Source organism: Echiichthys vipera, assembly GCF_963691815.1.
Source record: "Echiichthys vipera genome assembly, chromosome: 8".
NCBI lineage: Eukaryota > Metazoa > Chordata > Actinopteri > Perciformes > Trachinidae > Echiichthys > Echiichthys vipera.
Window position 1 is genome coordinate 14255452 of NC_139833.1, and position 25109 is coordinate 14280560.

The 25109-nt window shown below is 38.3% G+C and overlaps 2 protein-coding genes across 2 annotated transcripts; both read left to right on the top strand.

The window, feature by feature from the left end:
* Window positions 1-5623: 5623 nt before the first annotated feature.
* Window positions 5624-7169, top strand: LOC310950077 (prostate-associated microseminoprotein-like). Its single transcript, XM_083917740.1, has 4 exons — window positions 5624-5700; window positions 5776-5883; window positions 6706-6814; window positions 6909-7169. Exons 1-4 carry the CDS (start codon window positions 5634-5636, stop codon window positions 7081-7083), a joined length of 459 nt encoding a protein of 152 aa, XP_083773866.1. The 5' UTR covers window positions 5624-5633; the 3' UTR covers window positions 7084-7169.
* Window positions 7170-9639: 2470 nt separating this feature from the next.
* On the top strand, window positions 9640-24950 carry nbn (nibrin). Its single transcript, XM_083918073.1, has 17 exons — window positions 9640-9779; window positions 11542-11663; window positions 13833-13960; window positions 14597-14756; window positions 14853-14956; window positions 15064-15181; window positions 16143-16333; window positions 16583-16683; window positions 16807-16933; window positions 17033-17241; window positions 18234-18408; window positions 18573-19227; window positions 19386-19475; window positions 19938-20078; window positions 20684-20797; window positions 20877-20926; window positions 22990-24950. Exons 1-17 carry the CDS (start codon window positions 9749-9751, stop codon window positions 23021-23023), a joined length of 2550 nt encoding a protein of 849 aa, XP_083774199.1. The 5' UTR covers window positions 9640-9748; the 3' UTR covers window positions 23024-24950.
* Window positions 24951-25109: the final 159 nt, after the last annotated feature.

A 25109-nucleotide genomic window follows, 5' to 3' on the forward strand; every position in this document is an offset into this window, starting at 1 on the left:
TTCATTCAGTCAGAGATACTGTTACCGAGATACTACCGTCAAATTGTTCATCTCGTAACTTAACCTAGCAAATATAAAACACAAGTATGACAAGAACACATTTACATACCACAACATCAGATTTATCAGGCAGATATGGCCACTTATTATAAATTAAATTATTATGATTATGATTATTATTAGTATTATTAGTATGATGTACTGGTATTGTACTGCATTTATATACTGCTTTTATCCAAAGCACTTTATAATTTTCTGCACAAGGACGACATGTGGACAGGAGGAGCAGAGGATTGACCACCATCACTGATGTTAAGGGACAACGGCTCTACCTCCTGAGCCACTGCTAGTTTAATCTAGAACAATACATTTTGTATGTAAAACAGTGTTCTTAAAAGAAGCTAGTAGCTATACTGCCCTACAAAGTCTAAATGCAGTAACTTCAAAATCCCTAATAACAGGATTTCTGCCCAACTTTTCTGAAAGTATGCATGTTAGGATTGATTTTGATAATAACTATTAAATGGCAAACTAGTAAACCCTAACCCATCATTGGTGTGCCAAATATTCACTTGTTGAAACAATAAACCAACTATAAAGACATTTCTAACGTTACATTTTTGTGTAGTTACTGCACTCTTAGGCTTTGTAGGGCAGGTTAGATGTCAAACAAATGTAGTGGCCCCTTAGATATATTGTAGGAGAAGTATAAGGATTAAAAAAGGGTGCTGAAAGTCCAATAAAACATTCTTAATGCAAACTGCACAATGGGAAAAATATCAAAACCTAAATATGGGGACTGTCTTTGTACAACTTTCACATGCGGATACTTTTGGTCATTATTCAGACATTGCAAAGAACAATAAGCAGATAATGAACCAGGATGGGATTCATATATAAACACCTTTTTAACAACTCTGTGCCTTTTTTAGTCTTTAAACTGTGTGTTATGTTATCTTGTCCTTGCTTCTGTGTTTTCTAAGCCTTTTAGAAAATCTTGGCCATGGACTACAGATGGCTAATTCTGGCATTTAAACACGATGCGTATTTATTAATTTGTATTGTCCCTTTTCAAATAAACTAAACTGAAACTGAATGCCATGTCATACCGCTCTCTGCAATGCAACAGCCTTTTTTCCGTTTGCCTTTAGATAAAAATGGTCAGTCACACTATTGTTGGGAATTAGTATAAAAATGACTATACTGCAACTTAAATGCATATGTGAACCATTGTATAATGGTAGTCATTTGAGATATCAGCCATATGGTATATTTGAATTGCTAAAGGAGACATTGGTGATAGGATATAACCAGTGATGGTAAAGTGACCGTCGTGTCCTCCCTACAGGCAATAACTGAAAGTTATTTGACTTTGCATCTGCGGTCGTGTGAGGGAGGGAGCTCACAGTAGGATGAACATCACATCTATTGATCAGGCTAATGTGGGGAGGAAAGGCTGCAGGCCACAGCAGCTGATCAATATACCTCTAATTACATGGGGCACTGAGTGTGTGTGTGTGTGTGTGGTCCCCCCCAAACTCACAGGGTTGTGTGTATATATAAATGCTGTCCCACTGAGGAATAACTCATACACACAGATCATAGCTCACACACACAAATTTAACAGTTAGTCATAAATCACTTTTTTGTTCACTTTTTTAGAAAGGCACACAGAGGCAAAGTTTTCTTTATTTTTCACTTGTTTTACCAATGTTTTTACTGGCAGGACATGGGGACACTGCGTATGGATAAAAGGAACTGGTGAGTATCCTCATATTTGCTTGTGTTGGACGTATGTTGGATCCTGCCTCTCCCTTTCTTGTCAGTGATACGGGATCTCAAACTCCAACTGATTCTATGTTAGTGACTCCCTCCCTCGAGGCCTATCCCTCCTATGTAGGAGTGTTTTGTTCAGGTCTTTGTTCATAATATTGCACCTTTTAATTTTTTTCCATGGGGTTGTTATGTGGCCTACTTTCAGTCTGAAACAAGCTGACTGACTCTGTGATGTTTTGCGTGTCACTCCTTTATTTATTGTAACGCATGCATCATCTCTCTTATCAACAGGCTTTTCCAGTCTACGGAGGCTCTGACTGGCTAGAAACTGTGTGATATGTTTGATATTCGGTTGTTGTTGTGCTTCATTGTGTCAACTAAATATCAGACATATTCCTACAGAGTCTGGCACTGACTTCTGATCCTTGCTCTATCTCTGATAAAAGAACCATGAAGTGAGATGTTCAGGTCAATAGTTCTGTAAGGTAAAGTTTGTAATCCGTGTATTATTGTCTATTTCTAAATATTATAGCGTTCACTTGTATTCCTTCAGTGTAATTGCAGTTTCTTTAATTCATATGTGTGTGAACATTCATATGTGTGTGAACATTCATTATGAATGTAGAGTGTTGGTGCTTTAAATAAATGCAAGTAAAACATTAACAATGATCTATCAGTTATTAAATGTATCTTTATGCTCTGAATAAAAAAGCAAACAAAAGTCTTTGACTGGTCATTGAATCGCTCTTTCAAACACACACCCACATACACAATAATCAAGTCTGACAGCTTTTCTTTTTTTTTTAACAAAGGGATCTAGTGTGGAAGTACATCCTGCTCTGTGAGCAAACAGGTTCTTTAGGGCACCATACAGGTTGTGACATCAGATCATAACCTGGCTGAAAACAACCCTTGTGTTAGAGCAGGGAAAAATCATTTAACTCCTGTTTTACACTGTAAAGTATTTTATTGATAACAACTCTGATATCTTTATTCCCTAAGTGCTCATGGGACACCTTTTTTCCCCCAGTGGGACTGTGCATCTGTGATTGTTTGTTTCTCCATGTAAGATACAAATAAAGCATGATGGCATGTTAACAGAAGTGATTCATCACTGTCTCCTCATCTCTGATTCACAACAGACATAGCAATCTTTATGCTGCAGATACTATTTTTGCACTTTAATTCAATTATTTTACATGAACATGCTTTTGGACTTTTGGCTAATGAACTGTCCTCCCTTCCAGTCAATTAATTCTTAAAAGGACATTTTATTATGTAACAGTTGAATTTTCTAAGGAAGCGTAATAAGTTACATCCTGATGTGCACAAGCCTGTGGGAGCACTGGCTGGAAAATCAGTGGCACTGATGTGGGAAACAACAATCAGATGAGTTACTGTATAAGAGTACACCTAATTAAAACGCAGCCAACAATAGGTTATCACAAAATGACATATTCACAGAGCTACATTACACTATGCTGTGAACACCAGGGATTGTCTTGGTGCATACTTCCCTTTAAACCAAAGCTATTCTGACAACAGTAGGAAACTGGAAAGACAGGTCGGGTGCACAGAGGGCATCAGAGTCTGTTCAAATTTGAATACATCAGAAAAGTCTAGAGGAAGAAAGATAAAGGTGTGTGTTTTTTTGCAGAGCACTAGAGGGCATGTAGGCTGAGTGTAAGAGCTTGCGTGTGTGTGTGTGTGTGTGTGTGTGTGTGTGTGTGTGTGTGTGTGTGTGTGTGTGTGTGTGTGTGTGTGTGTGTGTGTGTATTGATTTTAAACCTGTGGTTCTCTAATTTAAGAACAGAAGTGTGTTGTTAGTTTGGTGTCACTGCAGATACAGTAAGATAGGATGAATACACTTATATTCAGGGTACAAAATTAGCCCCATCCACTAGCCCAGTAGTTTTCAACCAGGGGTCCGTGGACCCCCTGGGGGTCCTGAGGGAGTTCCAAGTGGGTCCCCAGAAAAATGGGGTAATAATAGTTCATTTTTGCTATTTAATTTTAATATTTTCCTCCACAATTATCTCCTCAACTTCAGATGACGCCTCTAGAATTCTGGTCTAAATCATCTAACGATCAAAAATGTTTGAAGTAAAATCAAATGGGGCACCACGTCTTCATGTGTATCAATTTAGGGGTCCTGAACACGGTCGAACAAGTTTGAGAACCATTGCACAAGCCAAATGCTGGTAAAATATGCTTCACTCACCCCCCGGCCTGCTAGCCAGGCAGTAACCCAGTCCAAATTAACTTGGCTTTGAAACTGAAGGGTCATCAGTCGAAGGACCAAGTGTGGAGCATGGACTGGTTGCTTGAGAGGTACAAATTCACCTCCTTGGCACTGTCGGGGTGCCCTTGAGGGTAGCCTCTTCACTCTGACATCTTTCATTTAACGCATGTGTATAGGTCCTGTTTGTTCATGTGCGTATTTTGGGTCTGTTTTTGGTAACATGATAACATACTCAAATAACTGAATTTCACCTTGTGGGACTAATAAAGTAAGGATTTCTTTAAAAAAAACAAAGGTTATATATTGCTGGAAAAAATTGAATTGAACATTCATCAGCCATCTGGCCAGTGGAAGAAAAGAAAGGAAAATTTGCACCCTGCTTCTGTTACATAGATTCTGTACTGTATTAAAAAAATCTCTCATCTCATTCATGCTTTATTTTATTCCTTTGAAATATGTGTGAGATCTTTATATAAAACAATTTTGATGTGCTTGTATGACAAAACATTTCTTGAATCTTGATGAGCTTCACTGAGGTTGGTTAAGGTTAGAGAAATCAGAAAATCAAGTACAAGTGTGTGTGTGTGTGTGTGTGTGTGTGTGTGTGTGTGTGTGTGTGTGTGTGTGTGTGTGTGTGTGTGTGTGCGTGTGTGTGTGTGTGTGTGTGTGTGTGTGTGTGTGTGTGTGTGTGTGTGTGTGTGTGTGTGTGTGTGTGTGTGTGTGTGTGTGTGTGTGTCCTCATAAGCGCTATCAGAGGACTCAGGCTGGTTTATTCAAACAACTTCCAGCACAAAGACACTAAAACCTACAATTTAACCAAGAAGCCCTTAAATATCACACCACCTCCACTGCTCCTGACAAAAAAAACAAAAAAACCCATTGAAACAAAAACATGTGAGGGAGTTTTTTTAATAGGAAATTTATACTTACGTTCAGTGAATCATGTAAAACCTCATTCCAAATCTTTTAATTCACTTGATGATTCATTAACAACATGAGGTGAAATTGAATTAAGCAACTGATGTGGATCAATGAACTTGATCATTAGGCAGTTTTAAGAGAAAGACAATTATCAATGAATACAATACAAATATATTTAAATCTATGAACATATATGTGTATACAATAAAAACAAATAACTTGGCCTTTTCAAATGAGATTTTAAACATTATTTTCATTGAATCATGTCACAATAAAATAGGTAGGCCTTCGCTTCTGGATGTTGAGGAGGGGTCAAGGGGTCACACTGTGTGTTGGACAATAGGCCACGAGCTGGTTGTCCTATGGGTGGTGTCACCAGTGAGATCTACTGATTAGGTCAAATGGTACCCTCTGAGACAAATGTTATCTGAAAGAGTGCACGCTGTATACTCAAGGGCAATTTCTGTGAAGCAGCACAAGAGGGGATGACGAACATTGTAATAATATTGTGTGTTTCTGTATACTGTATGTGTGCGTGCAGATATAGAAGCTAATTAACGAGTCGGGAGGGGCGAGGAGGGATGAAGACGTGCTGGTGCAGTATAAATATCTCAGACTACACGGAGAGAGAGAGAGAGAGAGAGAGAGAGCGCATCGGTTTAAGGGTGGCACTGAAGAGGAGACGCAGAGGTGAATGAAAGAGGAAGAGAAAGAGAAGAAAGGGAAGGATTTTATATTACACAGTGGAAACTTCGAAATAGGTAAGATTAACTATCTGGAATTTCTCTCATGTGGTTATCATGGTTGTTTTTTACCTGTGCACTGCTATTTTTCAGAAATGGCAAACACAGCCGGAGGAGTGCTTTTGGCTTCACTGTTGCTGAGCGCCAGTGTGCCATGTCTCTCTGTGTATAACAGTGGCGAGTGCTTCTTCAACACTAAAGGTGCAGTATGTGTACGTACATGCATGTGTGTGGACATCATGTTTAATGTAGGGTAGTGTACATGTCCAAGTGGAAATTATTTAAATACAGCTTTATAGGTACTTTTGTGCTACTTTATACTTTTTCACTTTATTTCAGAAGGAACTGTTACATGTTTTGCCCCACAACAGTTATTTAAAAGTTAGAAATACTTTGCCAATTCTGATTTTTGAATCGTTAAAGGAAACATTGGTGATAGGATATAACCAGTGATGAAGACAACAACAGTGTCAGCTTATGAAAAACATACAGAATAAGCAACTCAACAGTATATATAGATCTGTTGCAACATTAAATTATGCTTAATTCATCCGTAATAATAATATAATATGTATAATTATTATAAAAGTATAAATTTTATAATAAACTTTTTATACTTTTATAATTATATAAAAGTATGAATTTTGTATAATTTGCCACAGCTTTAATAATAGGTTTATAATAAGTTTGTTTGATATAGCACCCTTTTACACAAAGTGCTTCACATGATAAAATTGTTCAAATAAATCCCACATCGTAAAATGAGAGAGCAAAAAAACAAATACAACAGCGATTAAAATAAAAATAATTATAACAAAATCAAACATTAGACAAATGCCACGTTAAACAAGTGAGTTTAAGTGCATTTTGCTGATAATACTAATTGGTATGTTCTTCTAAGTAAACATTTTTATTGCAAGACTTTTACTTGTAATCAAGTGCATGCATAGTGCTGCAATCTACTTTTACCCAAGTAAATACATTGCTGTAAATGTCACAATGATGGATATTTCTAATCTCCAGGGACCTGTGAACACATGGGGCAGGTGTACGGGATAGGAGAGAGCTGGATAACCGATGACTGTTACCAGTGTGTCTGCATGGAGCCTTTTGGAGTCGGATGCTGTGACCAGTGAGTCAGTAAATTCACAATCACGCCTCAGAAGTATTTTAAGTTATTTGGATGTAGCATACAGGCTATTTTCTAACTCTGATCTTGCCTACAGTGGATCTAAACCTGTGGACTATCCAGACTGGTGTGAGATCATCCGTAAACCTGACTCTTGTACGAGTGTTGCAGTGATGAGAATCAATCACAAACTACCCTGCCTCTGGGGCCGAGGCCGCCTCAGACCAGCCGCAGGCCAACCATGGAAATCTGACAATGATCCTTTATTTTGAGAACAGCAAAAAAATGACAAAAATAGCAATATACCAATGTGTAATGTTTATTTTTGATCCAACAAATAAAGGCCGTGGTCATTATTTTATCATAAGGTTTGTGAGAAACTAAACTGTGGATAATTTTTATAACAAATAACTATAGCATATAGAAACGATCTGCTAACTGTGTTTATATGCAGGATTTCACATTTCAAAATTGTGTTGATGTTTGTTGTTGATGACTGTTTGATTCTCTGTTTCATGTTTTAAGATCAAATAAAAATGTATGTCTAATTCCTCCAAAATATTGACAAATATACAACACTTAGGGTGAAGTTAGTTGTTTTATCAGCTTACCTGCTGGCTCTACAATTGAGCAGTGTCATACAGAATAGGGAATTCACCCCAGGACAGAAATTATATTACCAGTCCAAACATATTTGACAGTCCAATCAATGTCTGGAAACATATAGAAGACTTTACTCTAAGTGGAATTCAGAAAATCAAAACAAGACAGAAATTACAGTTTTAGTCCAATGACACAGAAATGACACCGATTCTGCAGGCTCAAGGATTTCCAGCACTTACATCCAAATTATTTGAATGTACTATCTTTTTTAATAAAAAATCCATTATTCACAAGTCAGGATATATGTCCACATATCACCTTTTATCTGTCTGAGTTCAACTCAAAAATAAATTTGTTCATATTCACAAAGTAAAAAGGAGCTGTTTAACTTTAGAGAGTTAAAAACTTAATTTCATAGTATTGTACATTACAGTAGCTTGTGAATTGCACTTGGTGATCAAAACAGTCTAACAATAATAAACCATAATGCACTGGAAAACAAACGCAAAGGGTCTAAATCATCAGTTAAATGTGGGGTAACAAGGGTAATATTTGCCTCTGAACCATATAAGTATAAAGTAGTAGAAACTGAAAATAAAGTCGTTCACAATAGCCTGCCTCAAACTGTGCTTAGGTTGCACTTGAATACATGTACTTTCTACCACTTCTTCTCTTTAAAATGGTTATTTATTTCTTCTTGTAGAGCATCAGAAATGTACACTATTACATACCGTATATAAAAGATAGATTCTAATGTGTAAGAGAATCACTTATTTATTTGTTAAACAATAATAAATACATTTAAAAAATAAAGTCAGATATAATTCACATTGCCAGAAGCTCAAATCACATTCAGTTCTTCTACTTTTATCTCTTTTTTGTTCTATTGAGGTGCAATAGTGTTTCAGTTTGACAGTAAACCCTTTGAAGCAGGGTTTGGATCCAGTCCATTCAGATGTGTGGATATTGAGCTTTCCCAGTATGATGAGGAGCTGCACGATATATAGTTCATATTGTCCAAACCATGAACTACAAAATATAACATGACATCAAATACATTAAAGGTTGAATATGGAGAATGGGCAGAACACTGCCATCTTGTGTCTCAAGATCGTAGTCGCAACAACAAAAAAAAATTCCAGCACTCAGGTTGCCAGGTTGGTCAGACCCGGCCCAGCAGCCTACAGGACAACAGAGTCTGTTTGAGCCTGTTTGAACCCATCCCATCTGGCAAAAAGCACCATAACAACAAGTATTGCAGAGGACTGACAGTTTGACTGACAGTTACCGTTAGCTGTTGCCGACAGCCGTTACGGCTAAGCAAACATGAAAGTTTACAGATCAAGGAGAAAATAAGCCATTCGGTGTGCGTTTTAATGGTGTTGAACTCCTTTATCTCAGTCCATCCAGTGAATGCTTTGGTCTATATTGACTCTAATTTTTGCCCGTCTCCGGTCCCTCACCTGCTGGGACAAATAATCAGCTGCAGGATTGACAAACTGCATTTCACCCAGTGCCAGCCGACAGTAGCTGCACCCAACAACAGACAACCCTGGCAACTCCACAATGCCGGCTGCTTTTGGCTGGTACAATGTAAACAGAACGTGACAGAAAGTCATTGTCAAACCCGTAAAAAAACGTTTGAAATATATTTTTTATGGAATAGCAATACTTTCATTCTTTACCTCTCAAAACGCCCCGTTGGTGTATTATTTAAAAAAAAACCCATAAATAAATAAATGTATATATATATATATATACATATATAGCTTTGGTTGAAGATTCTACATATTCAACCTTAAATTTGTGTACTTTTACCTGACTTTTGCCTGTTTTTCTATTAATAAAATGTTGTAAATCTTTCCAAAACACATTTATATAATACAGTGATAAAATAGATGAAACGTTGTTTTTTCTCCAAATTTGCTAAAATCAAAGTTATAATCATTGTTAAGTTTGAATCTTTGCGACACTTCTTTGACGGGGTAAATTTGATGTAATATCTTAAAGGACACTTCTTTTGCTTTATTATTATAATAATTGTTATTATTATTATTACAATATTATTATTATTATTATTATTATTATTATTATTATTATTATTATTATTATTATTACAATATTATGTAAAAGATTCACTTACCCTTGATTAATAACGGTGGCTTTTATTTTGGAAGGAGAGCAGTGGCGCAGAGTTTGTACGTCACACGCTGGCGCGCTGACTGTCCACCTCTGTTGATGCTTGTTGTAAATAGACTGCACGGCTTAAAATGTTGGCTTGCTCGTGGTTTACCGGTGATTTGAGTACATAAAAAGGCACTAAGCAGCAGTAACATGTGGATACTGACACCGCTGGAGCCTGGAGGTAACTTTGTTCTACATTAACACGCAGCTCAGTTAGCGGGTTAAAGTTCAGATGAGTGTGAACGTGTAACGTTGTGATAAAAACAGCCACCGGTAAAGATGGAGGTAGAACATGATTAAATGTTCTTCACCGACCGAAACGTCTAAATATGTGTCTGGGTGTAGGCTGCGTGGGCGTGATTAACTTCTGGTCTTTTTTGTTTTTCAATGAAAATCTTTATTTCACAATTGAAAAAGTACAGACAGTCAGAGTTCATGGAAACAACACCGACAGATAAAGGGACGACATTAAGGAATAAAGTTTATAGTATAAATGTTTATATATATATATATATATAAAATAAAGTTAAAAATATATTTCAAAAAATGTATATAGACACTTCTTATTCAGGGGTAAGTGAAAATTAGTATAATAGTGTGCGTTCAGCTTTCAGAATCAGAAATACTTTAATAATCCCAGGGGGAAATTCTTTTCGTTGCAAACTCCAGCTATACAAACAACATATTTAACAACAACAATATTATGCAGATAACATATATTTGTAAAAACATACATATGAAGCAGTATATATATGACTATATATATATATATATATACAACATCAAATTTACAATAGTAATATGTACAGATCAAAAGTACCGTAAAAATGTGCAAAGAACAGATTGTTTATGATTGCGTCCATATTACAGAGAGGAGGTGACGGACTCTCCTAGGGATGTGTTGTATAATTTAATGACCACAGGCAGGAAAGATTTCCTGTGGCGCTCTGTGGTGCCTCTGGGTGCGAGGAGTCTTCTGCTGAAGGTGCTCCTCTGCTGGGCCAGTGTGTCGTAGAGAGGGTGGGAGACATTGTCCAGGATAGACCGGAGCCTGGACAGCATCCTCCTCTCTGCCACGGTCCTCAGGGTGTCCAGGTCCTCCCCCACGACATCACTGGCCCTCCTGATCAGTTTGTTCAGTTTTCCATGTCCCTACAAAAAACATATGACAATGGGCAAATACAAAATAAATGTAAAATTGTTTCTGGCTCATTGCCACAAAAAGTGCACATTTCATGCACAATATCTTTACAACATAATGAAGACAAAAAAAAACAACCTTTGAAAAGATATCAAACAATTCGGCGGATCCCCTGCCTGCAGTGACACTGAGGACCCCCTGTTGAAGATCTCTGTCGTAAACATTAAAGCATGCAGCGCAGGACATATTATCTTCATTATAATGTCACAGTGACTGATTTAATGTTTGCTTGGTAAAAACCAACAAGGGCCACACTTTATATGCAGGCAGAAAATGAATCAGCAACTATCGTGATTATTAAAGACTGGTTTGGAGTCATTTTGTAAGAAAAAAAAAAGAATAACGGAATATCTTTGAGTTTATGACAGATGATTGGACAAAAGACATTTATAGACATCAGCTTTGATATCAAAAATAGCCCTATTGTACTGATCTTAGAAGTTTCTCTTTGATTTAGCTTCTTGTTTCCCAGAAGATGATATGCAAACTGGATAAATCTTACTACAAGTTGTCCTGCTCAGTATTAGCAGAACATGGTAATATATGTCTCCGTTACAGGGGTGTCAATTTGAGAGTCAGGTCTGTTCTGCACTCTAATAGTTGTGTTTGCCTGACATCCAAAGAGGATTTGGCACACATTAAAAGTCACATACACTTAATTTAATATTATCTTTAAACTTGTCATGTATGAGTTTGTAAAACCAAATTACAAGGTCCATAACTCGCCTCCTGTCACTCACAGGTGAGACCCACTATCTTCTCTCCAGTAAAGAGTATGTGGTGGGGCGAAAGAACTGTGACATCCTCCTACCCAACGACCAGTCCATCAGCAGGGCTCACGCTCATCTCACCGCTACGGACCAGGTGAGAGAAAGGATTGTTGTACAATATATCAATATTTAATGGACGGAATGTGTGCAACTACTCTGCTAACCCTAACTTTAAACCCATCATATATACAATAACTTCAATGTAAGAGCTACTGTATGTACAAATATACTGGACTGTTAGATGTGATATAACATATAAACATACAGCGTGTGTGTGAAACTGCAGTTTATATCAAGATCCAAAGGTTTCTTTGTTATGCAAAACAGCACAATCATATTAAAAAGTGATGGTAGAGATATCACATTCAGAAGAATGTGACGGACAAAATAAAGTAACTTTTTAGCTCTAACTTAACTGCAGAGCAAAGTAAAGCCTCTTGGTTGATCTGTAATGTCTTTACTTTCCTCTGCAGTTAAGTTAGAGCTAAAAAGTTACTTTATTTTGTCTGTCACATTCTTGTGAATGTGATAATTCTGGAACGTCTTGGGGGATTTTCTTCAGATGTGGCACAAACTGAATAAACAGTAAGGTCAAAGGTCAAGGTCACTGTGACCCCAAAAAACTAATTTTTGGTCGACTTCCTACGCTAATTATGACAACATTTCACACAAATGTGTAATAGGATAAAACACATGGAAGTGATGACATTTTATATCCAAAAGCTCAACTTCTCTGTGACATCTTAATATTTTTGTCCACAATTCAACACCATAACTCAGGAACTTGTTCGGCTACTGAATTAGTGACTCTAATCCTGAAACTGTGGCGACTACAGATCTTCTGTGCTGTCGGGCTGAAGATGTGTGTTAAGCATCAACGTTTCACCAAATACTATACTTGCATACATTTTTTATTAAATTCCTTTAAAGTCACATCTGGTGTTGATCCACATATGTTCGAAGGAAGGGCAGGATGGATGTAATAGATTCTCTCCTATCAGTGTCAATATTCTGCAGGGTTATCAAGGTATTAGTTTGAACATATCACACAACCATTCGAATAGTGTAACAAGTAGATAAGTAACAGGATTTGATTTTTAAAACAATTGTTTTTGTGATGGCACTTCAGCGCAGAAGGTGGTGCTATTGCACTTGTCCTACTTAACTGAAACAAGATACTAAATTGTTTAATCAAATGTACTGCTCAGAGATTTGATATCTCCAGTAGTCAGATATGTTATTCATTGTACCATGCCCTGCCCACTTGTTATATATTTGACTTATATGAGCCAAAATACAGTAATGCAAAATACAGTGCAACATGTATCCGACAGATAGATACAAGAACACAGCTTCTTACATAAAGTACACAAGATGACAGACAAATTGCATTGCTGTGTTTTTATTTAAACAATCATCTAACCAGATGATCATCAGAAATAAATAATGTACAAAAATGTGTAGCCCTTAAATTATTAAATAATAAGGGGCTAAAATATTAAATGAACTTCATCACTCACCTACTGGGTAAATCACAAACCATGACGCGACTTTCACAAATAAATATATGCAAAACAAAACAGAAGTGTTATTTTAACAACAATGATAGGGTCATGAAAATAGATTAATGTTGATACATGTTGTTCTCCGGGGACTTAAATTGGACACCTCTAGCTCATTCTTTTCTCTTTACTGCCATAATACCCAGCAACATTAATCTACAGCTAATCTTAAAAATACAAAAGTAAATTACATGTTTTGTTGGTAAAGATGTAAGTTGTAAGAAGAAAATGTGGTATTAAAGCTTCAGAACCTTTTCTTTTTTTTGTCTAATGGGGTTTATTAACCTTGTTGTCATTGCTTGTGTGTTTCGTATTAAAAACCAAGCCTTCGAATGTAGATTTTTCTTTTCATCCATATTTATCAGTATCCTCTGGGTTTACTATGTGCATTTTGATTCATTAGTTCAAAAACATACTGTACCATAAGTGTATTTAAGGTCTGTCAATGCTCAAAAGTAGTTTCATAGCAGTCTTATTTTAGTTCTGGATGGTTATTTCACCTGTTTATCATGTAGACGAGATTATAGTCCTCTGTTTTTGTTCTTGCACCGAAGGTTTAATTGATTTTCTAAGTATACATTTCCATTTTAGGCTTAACTGAAGGGATGTTTTTCTCGTTGAGACATGAATAATTGAACAGAAATGATGTAGGATGGTTTATTTGATTGATGGGCACTTGCTCTTAAAACTTTAATTCCTAGACCCTGACTGTAAAAGACACCTCGAAGTACGGTTCCTTTGTCAACAGCCAGCGCCTGACGGAGAACCGGCCTGTGAGCCTGAAGTCAGGAGACAGTGTAACATTTGGGGCTTTTAACAGCAAATTCAGGTAAGGATCTGAAACAAGACCTGGTTAGTTATGTTTTGTATCACAGAACTATGATCGCCAACCCCTAGTCTTGACCCCAAATGTCACGTCAGTGGCGCACCCGTATGCCGAGAGTGACTTTTTATACCGGTTTCATCTGGAAGCAGCAGACAAAGTTTGTGTGCATTTTTCCTTTGACACCAAACAATGTTTCCTCCTCATAAGCCCTTAGGCTCTGATAAAGTTTGAGTGGACAGAGGACAAAAAAACAACCTTTACAACACACACATTAAGAAAAGGAAGACACAATACAGAATTAACTAGAGACCTTGAGATCTTGCAATGGGATTTTGTGTCCCCTACTAACTACCCCCCTAACTTTGCCGTCCTTGCTCAGACCACACCGATTTTCAAATGCAACCTTTATTTTGATCTCAACTACACAACTGTAAAGTTTTGTGACTGTATCTTGCACATTTGGGATGCTAACACAGTGATACAATCTGTCCACAGACACAAACACCTGGCAAAATACTGTTTATTTAAATACTTAATTTGCTCTCACTCTCACAACTAGTTTTTATTTTACCCCAACAATCTAAATCTAAATTTCATGTTGCAGTACTTATCTCCTTCGTCTTCTCTCTTTCATCTCAGCGTGGAACATCAGCAGCCAGTAGTGTGTTCGTCGTGTTTGGACAATGAGGGCAAGGCAGCACTCTCTCAGGCCCTGGCGGATTTGGGCGGAAAGCTGGTCAGCACCTGGACTCAGGACTGCACCCACCTAGTCATGCCCACTGCTAAAGTAACGATCAAGGTCAGGACCGGACTTTCATTTCTCATTTGGTGGATACAAGCGATGTGTTTTTGTCCCTGAGTGTGTGTTTGATGTGCTTCCTGTTTTCCTAATTAGACTATTTCTGCTCTGCTGTGCTGCCGTCCCATCGTGAAGCCAGAGTTCTTCTTAGAGCTCAGAAAATCCTCTCTGCAAAAAATACCCCCTCCTAGGGCTGAGAGGTACAGTACAAGCCATCCTTATGTGTACATATTCACACTGATAATGAACTGAACATCAGACTGAACCAAACGTTATCTTACTATCCTTGCTGTTCATTGTTTTTAAGTTTCATCCCTGAGATCGATGAGCCCAGCTTGAGTAAAGAGGATGTTAACCTTGGAGCGATTCCGCTTCGCAAAAAGCTTTTCACCGGAAAGACCTTCATATTCCTCAGTGCCAAACAAGTATGTCTACTTCTCTCTTTGTGATGACCTAATATTGTTCTCATGGTCTGATAGCCACTTGCTCACAGAATAGCAGGGATACAAGTGATCCAATACAATTGCTCTGCAGTTATCCTCCTCAGTCAAGGACAACAAATCACACGAGGGTTTGCACTTGTTATAGGCTGTATAACTGCCCATCACATGGCTTGTTTAGCTTCAGAGACGATGGAAAGTCACATGATCGCGTCAGCGTCGTGTTTATCAGCTGAACAGCCGTTGCCAGGCAGTCGCAGCCCAGAGATCCTCTGGGAGACTCACTGCTCCAGTGGAGAGCCTGGTCTCTACGAGAGCTGCAACAACGTATTATTTTCACAGTAGATAAGATAGATTTATTATTTAGATTATAAAACTAAGAATTAATGTGATTTATATGTGTATCACCATTTCCACTCCGGACAGATAGGTCCATTATTATTTTTTACCAATGTCCAAAATATTTTGGGATATTTTTAAATGGTGCCATCAGTAAACAAATGTGTCCCTTTTAATGGGAAAGAAACCAGACAAATCTTTTTTTTAAACCGTAATTAACAAATCTGTGGTAGGTTACGATTAAAGCTGATGCATTTTTTCTGGTGTGTCTTGCTTGGCCTTGTTGACACAACAGTATGAGTTGAAGTCTGTTGTCTTATGGATGTTTTTACTTATCTCCAGCACAAACTCTAACTGTTATTTCTTTGCATCCCTGCTTTAAGAAGCCAGATCAAATATAAATTTAGGTTGAACACATCATGAGTGAGTTTACTAAGTGCAACAGTATAACAGAATATCCTCTGAAACAAATGCGTTTACAATTCCTAAAATATTTATGGATCTCTCAAATGTTTAAGCCTTCAATCAAACTAACACAATGGGAAATATCACAGTCACTCCTCTGATCTACTATTGTGTGATTCCCACTCTTATATGTTGTTTGCAGCTCAAACGCCTGAGTGCAGCAGTGACTTTCGGTGGAGGCAGGAGCCATCTGCTGGAGGAGAGCTCTCTGCCCCGAGACCTGCTGGAGTCTCCACAGAGCTGCGTGATCGATGTAATGACCGGCAGCTCCCAAACTCTGCTTCCTTCCTCTACAACAAAGTGGGCAAACTCTGTGGTAAACGTCGTTCAAAGGTTTGCACAATCTCCTGTTTTTATGTATAAGTTAAAGTGTAATTCCGGCATAAAATCATCCCGTGGTCTTTTTCGGCACTTACAAACGATTGGCTTATTGGATGTATGTAAGTGCCGAAAAAGACCACGGGATGATTTTACGCCGGAATTACACCTTAAGAGTGTGTTTGGGCGATCAACAGCTAATACTCAGAAAATTAAAAACTCTCTCTCTCTTTCTGGCATTTGTCCTTTTCTCCACTGACACAGAAAAGGCCACAGAGTCATCACAGAGTCGGAAATTGGTTTGGCAACCATCTATGCTTCCTGTGAGAAGTACTGCAATCCATCCAGTCTTACACCAGACTCAGGTGGGTGACCAGACAGCAAAAGCACTGATTGCTGTCTTTATTCCTCCAGTTTTATTCTTTTCATATTATTTTTCTCTTGCATTTATATTTTTCTTTGATTTTTGTTTATGTTTCGAAATTCAGCACCAAAAGTGGCACCCAGAATCCCAAGTGCTTCTCTGTCACAGAGCGTGGCGGTGGACGAGACTGTGTTACCTGCAGCGTCTCAGAACATCACAGCTTATGCAATTAACACAGAGCCATCACAAGGGTACTCACAGATAGATCTTTTACGTCTGTCCAAACCTTTCACTCTTTTGTTGGTTCTATGAAGCCTCTCTGATGTGTGTGATTGCACTTATTTTAACAGAACTGAGCGGTTTAAAGGTCCAGGTGTGACAGCAGTAGGGGAGACTCCTGAGAAGAAGCCAAACCAGAGCAGCAGTCAGCTCCGTGGATTCAAACCTGTGGCTAAGAAGACGACCACTCAGTGCATCGTGTCCGATACAATGAGCTCATCATTCAACACTGTGGAGGACACAGCTTCGCAGAGGAATAAGCCTGAGTCCAAACAGACAGGTAGCTGCAAGAACCAATCTTTTTTCTTTCTCTTGATGCAGATTCTGATACTTCAAGAGACCCCAATTTTCTTTTTTAATTTGAAATCTGTGTGAAACTGATTTTTCCTGTGTAACATAAACATGACATGGAGCTTAACCGCCTTATTTCTTCTTAATTGTACTTGTTCATAATTAATTTAGGCTGGCTCCAAAAGCAAGTCAATCCCCATAGACCTCCATGTTAAAAAGCCCAACTTTACAGCAGAAATAAACATGTTTACAGCCTATTTTGGTCTCTAGAGCTAATTTACCCATTTTTCTGTTTACAACTCACCAGTTTAATTATATTAAGATCTGCATAATTAAGGGAATAGCTGCTTTGAGTGCCAGGTGGGTACCGTCGCTGGTGGCTACCATAAACTGTAGGCTTCACTTGGCCAACCTTCAGCTCCATCTATGTTACACCTCTTTGCCCATTTTTGGTTTAGCTGGGAGCAGGTGGCGTCAGGCGCTGCCAAGATGGCGACTGCCGGGGCTACCCTTGCTGCGTTTTGGCTCTTCAGAAACCTCTGCATGACGTCACAGAGACTTAAACCATATTTTAAGACGGTCTACGGTCAATACCAATCTGGTGTAATGGATTGGTGCATCCCTACAATGTATTTGGCTCATTTTTTATCAACCATGATTATGTTTTTAAACATTTTTAGGACTGATCCACCTAAACAGATAGTGTGACATTGTGTGAAATCTGTTTATTCAGTAGCTTCTAAGATGGAACAGGTTAAGTAGTGAGCCTTACGAGTGCTGGTAGGTGGATTAAGTTACTTTTGGGCTGTTTCCCCCTGTTTCCAGTCGGTACGCTAAGCTACAATAATTTATTTATCAATCTTCTCAGTCTTCTCAGCTACCTCTCAGCAAGTAAGCAAACTATCCCTTGAATGCACTCATGATTTGAACATCAGCTGAGTGCTTGTATTGCTGTAACAGATCAAACAATGTTTTTTGCAGTTTCAGGTGCAGGCAGCAGTGGCATCAGGTCCCAGCCTTCCCTTCCAAGGACTGATGGTGGCGTGAAGACATTCCTACAGAAGCTGTCTCCTCAGAAAAAAAAATCCTCTGCACAAGTTTCACCGCAGAAACAATCAACTCTGACCAATTTCTTTCAAACAGTCAACAAGAAAAGGTAAATGTCTGCTCTTTTTCCATACAGGTTAAAGGACTCTGTCTTTTTGCACGTCTGTAGTAATGTAGTGCTTTACCCGATGAGAATGAACATACTTTTGACTGGCAACATTATGAGCTGAAAGTCTATTCTTATCCTTCTCTTTGTTTCGTCCTTGCATCAAGGCCTTTGGAGGATGAGCTCTTCACTGTCATGTCGGAGCCAAAGCGGCCCGTACGGGAATCATCCATCAGCATACAGGCACCAAATACTTCAGCCGCATCTAAAGAAACATACAGACATACAGCGACATCCCAGAATCCACTGGGGTCAGCAACTGATCTTTTTGTAGGACAGTCAGAGGCTCAGTCAGACAGAGTGTCCCGCGTGGTCAAGGAGGAGCCACAGAGTAGAAAGAGGAAGGAGATGGAAGCAGAGATACAGATGGATGAACTGGAGTCTCTTATGTCTGAGGATATGGACTTTGATGAGCAACCATCAGGTAATCAAGGCCAGCATGCACCGCTAATAATGTACGGCGTAACCCAAAAGAAACAAGGTTTAAATACTACAGAGGCTTCGTCTTCAAGCAAGAGGCTACGTGTCCACCGAGAAGAAAATGAAAAGAGCCAGAGGCCACAGGTGGGCCTGGAAAAAAAATCAGTTTCCCATAAGAACCAAAAATCTGAAGTGCATTGTGTCTCCATCAAGACGGAGCAGGTTTATCCTTTAGAATACAAGACATCTAATCAGGAGTCCAGCAAACCTCCAGGAGTGTCATCTGCCAGAACAAGTCAAAACATAGAGCCCTTCGACGATGACGATGCGTCTTTCATTGAGGTGAGGATTTACAGTGTCAGTGTTTTTTTGTGCATCCAGTCACTTAAAGAACATACATTTATAACTTTCTCAGCACACACTGTTCACTACACGTCTCAGCTTTATAGTCAGTCATGTTTTACTATTACTGCACATTGATCTCCCTTTTATTTCTGCAGGATTTAGAGCTACTTGAAGGAGATATTTGCCAATCTAAAGAGGAGACTAAGACTCCTCTGAAACCCATTACAATCAAGCAGGAGGTCCAAGTAAGCTCTGTGAAAAGCTTTGAATAAGCTCCATTTTCTAGCTGTAGGTGTTTTATTTTCTAGATGTGTTTTATTTGTCAAAATTAGCCTTTCTAGTTTTCAGCGACTCTAACGTTAAGGACGGATTTGAAGCACTGGATGCATCAAAGTCAGTAAACACAATATTTCCTGTGACAGTCTTTTTTTAAATGGCACATCAAACATTTTGTGATGGAGCTCCAGCTTCACATCGACTCAGAGCGTCAACTCAAGTATCCGTCAGCTACACAGCCCTGAGAACCATTCAGGACTCACAGGAGATACTGTCTGAACTGCCTGGACATCATGTTATTGGTGTTTAAATCACTTCAGTTGTGTTTCCTTATATATTCTGCAATATTAATCTGTGATAGAATGAATAGTAACTGTCCATCAGACAGAAGTTGACTCATAAGGTGCTGTTTTGTTTTTGTTTTTTTGCAGGATTCAAAGATTGATGAAGACCTACCTAAAAAGCTGGTGTTAGTGGAGTTTAGATCTCTCACCGTGTCTGCACCTCCCAAAACCAAACCGCAGAAAATGCGAACCAATGGCTACGCAAAGAACTTCAAACGTTTCCGCAAGGTCAGACTACGAAGTTACTAACACGACAGACACACACAGTAGAGCATAATTTGACATTAAGAAAAAGCACTTAAATAAATCAAGACTCCCAACCGACTGTTGTATTGTATTGTATTCAGTTGTAGTTGCATGTGTGCCAGCGGATGTAATCCTGATCTTTTGATCCCCACAAATTATAGAGCTCACCTTTCTTCAATTGCCATTAATTTTAAAAAGGAAAAAATAAGCCTTTTTCTGTGAGTACTGTAGGGTGTTAAAAAATCCAATTTCAGGAACTCAAGTGGATGAATATAAAAAAGCCTTAAATTTGATTTGTTTGTAATAACACCCGTGGCGAGGGGAATTTATTTCCTTTTTAGAATTAATTATTTTCCCCTTCAAGCACACCAATGAGTGTTTCCTTTTCTTCATAACATTTACGTTATCTGTGACACACCTGACCAATTAATTTGTAAGTTTAAGGAGGCAATCATGTATGCTCCATTGTCTCCAGTGACAGGGTATGGTCATACAGTGTGGTCAAACTTTGTGGTCAAACACCACAAAGCCCAAAAACATTTTTCCAACATGTACATCATGTTTTTTTTTCCTTATAAATGTGACAGATGGCCGTGCCAGATGCAGAGAGTTCACCCCACATCATCAGAGGATCTGACCTACTGGTTCACAACAGGGGCAAAAACTGTGACCTGGATGAATGGCTGAAAGATGCAGCCGAGGTACAGTACTTTTGTCCTCCTGTGTCTCTTATCTGTCTGTCAGTCTGAGCCTTGCATTCATGCCCTGTGTTTGTTTCAGGAGGAGCGTCAGAGCAGACGGGACGAGAGCGTTGGAGACGACCTCTTTAGGTGAGAAACTTGAATTCATTTTTTGTAAGATGTGTAAAAACCTTAAAACCCTGTTGTGTTTCTGGTATGTGAAGAAAAGCCAAACCATTTAATCGTACCTATGTTTGTCATTTGGTCTACATTTACAAGTAAAACAGTGGCTAATTGTTTTACACAGGTATATAATACTGATTTTATTGATCATTAGTATTGATCTGAGAGCTTCCTGTTGCTTTAGTAACTGTCTCATTAATTACCTGTCATCCCAGCTCATCAGTAGAGGTATTTGTGTCCAAGATGTCGGACCCTTTCCAAAACTGAGTTTGACATTTAAGGAAACACCAACACAGCTGCAGCATCATGTGCTATCAATTAAGAAGCTGCAGTTGACAAGTATATGATATAATGATAATGTAAGAAAGGAATTCAAATATAATTGATATACTTAAAATACTTATTCATTAAAACAATTGCAAATCTTATCGTCACTTCCGACACCAACACAATCTTCTGAAGGCAAAGACAGAAAATAATTCTTTAACCATGTTAATATCTGTGAGTGAAATTTCAAAAAAAAAATTTCATTTAATAGCATATATTGTTTACTTAGGTGATAGCGTGTGTGTTATTACTAAGGAGGTCGTGTTATCTGGTAAGTGGGATTACAGGAAAACTAGTAGCCACATTCCTAGTGGAAGGATGTAGCATAAGATTCATTAAATTATCTTCAACCGCTTGTCCCTGTCGGGGGTCGCGGTGGGCGTGAGGCGGGGTACACCCTGGACAGGACGCCAGTCCATCACAGGGCACATAGAGACGAACAGAGACAGACAAACATGCACACCTACGGGCAGTTTAGAGTCAATCAATTAACCTTACACTTACATGTCTTTGGACTGTGGGAGGAAACGCAGACACGGGGAGAACATGCAAACTCCACACAGAAGGGCCCCAGCCGGGATTCGAACCAGGAACCCTCTTGTTGTGAGGCGAAAGTGCGGATTTGTGCTATTTTTCGCTTTCGTTAACATTGCAAGATAAGACATTTGTGCTGCATTTATGTGGTGTCGAAATAATAGGAAAAATTAGCTCCCCATTGGGAAGATTCACACTGCATTAACATTGTGAGGTAGCGCATGCCTTTGCTGAGGTCTGCGTCTCCGAGTGCCATTCTAGTTTGCTATGAACTCTGTCTAAAATAATACAAAATGAAGCAATGCTGTGGATTAAACTGCGATCTACAGTTAATTTTATCATGTTACTTAAGAATAATGTCTTGGATGCGACTTTGTCCCCCTTTTTGTGTTATCGTTTGGCCAGGCAGGTATAAATGTTTCCCTTTTGTCTCTTTGTTGGTAGAGATCCTTTCTGGTTCGGACCTCCAAGGAAAGGCTAGAAAGAGCTACAAAACATTACTCTGTTAACTGTGTGTGTTCTGTTTCTCTTGGATAGGACATTTGGATAAAACCCTAACTTGACAGTGTGTCTTGTACTAGACTTGCTTGATAAAGATCCTCTAAAAATATTTTGTCTAAACAGCCTCTGTCATTGTTATCAGATACAGATACAGTATTATTTCATTAACTTTGAATTATGGATATGGGGCCACTGTAGCTTCAGTTTAACCAATCGGAACTTAGTAATTCTTTCGTCACAGCGGTTGCCACGGTAACAGAGGTGATGTAAGCTGTCGCTGCCGTGTTTTCTTTGACTAAGCAGAAAATAGGCAGTCTGAGATTGATTCTGTGTGTGTGTGTCAAGGCTGAGCTGTTTGATCACTGATTCATGCTCAGTCATTCATGCGTATCCGGGGAACAGTCTCTGCCGCTAAGAAAACAATCCAATATTTTTTTGGTAGGTCTAAAAGAAGTTTCCAGGCGTGGTTTATTGGAAGCCTGTTTGCTTTAAGCTGTTCAAACACTGTCCTTGTTTTACAGCGCTTAATTTGGGCTGTTTTTTATTGTTTGTTGAAAATGCCTCTAAGGACATTGAGGAATGATCCATGAGGAATGTTAAAAGCCCATCCTGACATAGACGGACCTATGAGATCAAATCTATTCTGTGTGTGTGTCTGTGTGTTTTAGGTACAACCCCACCAAACTAAGCAGAAGAAGATGAAATGCCTTCGTCTTAACGTCCTGCAGTGGGAATTCATTTCAAAGGCACAGGACGTATGTCAAACCCCATCAACACTGTATAAAAAAGGACTCCAGAAATAATTTGATGGATAACTCCTGATATCTATACTTCAACTATAACTGCTAAAATGATCAGACATGTTTGTCAGTGTTTTGTTTTGCTGTTCTCCCTGTTCTATCTATAAATGTCATTAATTAAGCCACTGGCAGCAAGCAATGTAACAAAACAGTCTCATGTTCAGAGATTTTTCTCAATGTTTTATTGGTCAATAATAAAAAAAAAATGCGGCGTACAAAACATTAAAAACTCTTCAATAGTACAAGAGAGCATTAAAACTCTACATGCTAAAAGCAGCTATTCCTTGGTTTTGCAGTTAAGACCAAATGTGTTCCCTGGTTTTAGCTGAACTGGAAACTTCAGAGGGATTCAAGTTTCGTTTCCTTAACAATCTCAATGAGCCTACTGGCACTTCCATAGATCTGAAACCGTTATAATTAGTTATCGTCATGCCAAAACATTTATGGGCCTTTCTGTGCAGATGAAGCACACCTGTCCATTCATATTCAAGGAAAGTGCCACATATGAGCTGAGAATTGACTTTATTCAGCATGAATATTGCAGTAAATGGGCAACAGAGTGCTAAAGGGAAAAGGGTGACTGACCTTTAAACACAGTTCTTAAATTGTGCAATGGGGTTATTTTGCTTATTACTTTGTGATTAAAGCAAAATATCAACTGAGTACTTGCAAGTAGCTGTCTGAAATCCATACAAACCTGTTCTAAAGTGTAGTGTGTGGATGGACACACAATAAACCTGTCTGTGCTTCTTTAAGCAAGCGGATTGAAAGCAGTTGATAGTTGGGTCCAACGTGGACTTCACAGTATCATATTTTTATCATTCTTTAGGTCAATTCAAAACAATAAGAGTTCTCTACTTTTGAGCCACCCAGTCTCAGTCACCCTGTCCTTAAATGTGCTCTTCCCACATCTGCACTTTTCTGACTTCTGCTCACAGCAGCTGCTGCTAGGCAATGGTTCATGCCTGCATGCATATATTTAATAATCAAATCAAAATATTCAGAAGTCAGTGAAAAAAGTTTCAAGGAATAATTCAGCTAAAATTCAATATTTAAAACATGTAATATTTCACTAGTTAGATGTCATATGATTACCAAAACGTATACAGTCATTTGTTAAACTACTAACTTTGTTAGTGGAAAAGGTAATGTGACTACAGTTGCATGTTATTTTAGTAATGCCCCCAACACTGACTCGGACTACCATATTGTTTTGAAGGGGGCCGAAGAATACTTTTTCTACAAACCACGAGCTGTGAATGAGCAGCAAACAAAAGAATTATGCATATAGAGTCACACTGTTGCAGACAGTATTTAAATGGCTGAAAGGAAGGAAAATATAGTGGGACTGAAGAATATTTCTACCGTCTCTAAACTTTTATTCGACACTTACAACAATATTACCTGTTTGCTGTGAAGCTGAATTGAAAAAAGGAAGAAGAATTGTACTTGTACTTGCTCGGCAATATGAAAAAACAAACAAATTATCATGTGATTTGGGAAATTACCAGTGTTGGTGTATCTCAGAGCTGGTTATGGGAGAAGTCTGATTTGGCCATTTCTTTGTAGTGTTAGGTAAACAAAGTTATGTGCCATGTTTTACAATATTAAGAGATACATGATAAAAATGCAGTGATAGATAAAGAGTAATCTACATATTGCCCAGTCAGGTAGAGTCAATACTTCCGAAGTTTGGAGCTTCGATAGCTTTCACAGGAATAGCACAAAAAATGTTCAAAAATGGCATCATGTGATTATAAAAATACACAGCACAAAGAGTTGCAATTGATGAAAAATAACTAGATAACTGGATTATGAAGGCAACAATTTTCTCACTATATTCTTTATAGTTTCATGTTGTTATTGGCAACTGATAAGTTTGAGGGACCATACTGGTGTTTTTTGCTTTATCCTATATTCCTTTAAGGCTAAAGAACCCTCTCAGTGAACGGCATGTCCATTTTTATTTTGTCTAAATGTGTCAATGT

Coding starts and splice junctions, on each gene's coding strand:
- LOC310950077 (XM_083917740.1), top strand. CDS start 5,634: ATGAAAGAGGAAGAGAAAGAGAAGAAAGGGAAGGATTTTATATTACAC. Junction 5,701..5,775: donor CAGTGGAAACTTCGAAATAG/GTAAGATTAACT, acceptor GCTATTTTTCAG/AAATGGCAAACACAGCCGGA. Junction 5,884..6,705: donor GTGCTTCTTCAACACTAAAG/GTGCAGTATGTG, acceptor TCTAATCTCCAG/GGACCTGTGAACACATGGGG.
- nbn (XM_083918073.1), top strand. CDS start 9,749: ATGTGGATACTGACACCGCTGGAGCCTGGAG. Junction 9,780..11,541: donor GACACCGCTGGAGCCTGGAG/GTAACTTTGTTC, acceptor TGTCACTCACAG/GTGAGACCCACTATCTTCTC. Junction 19,476..19,937: donor CAATCAAGCAGGAGGTCCAA/GTAAGCTCTGTG, acceptor GTTTTTTTGCAG/GATTCAAAGATTGATGAAGA.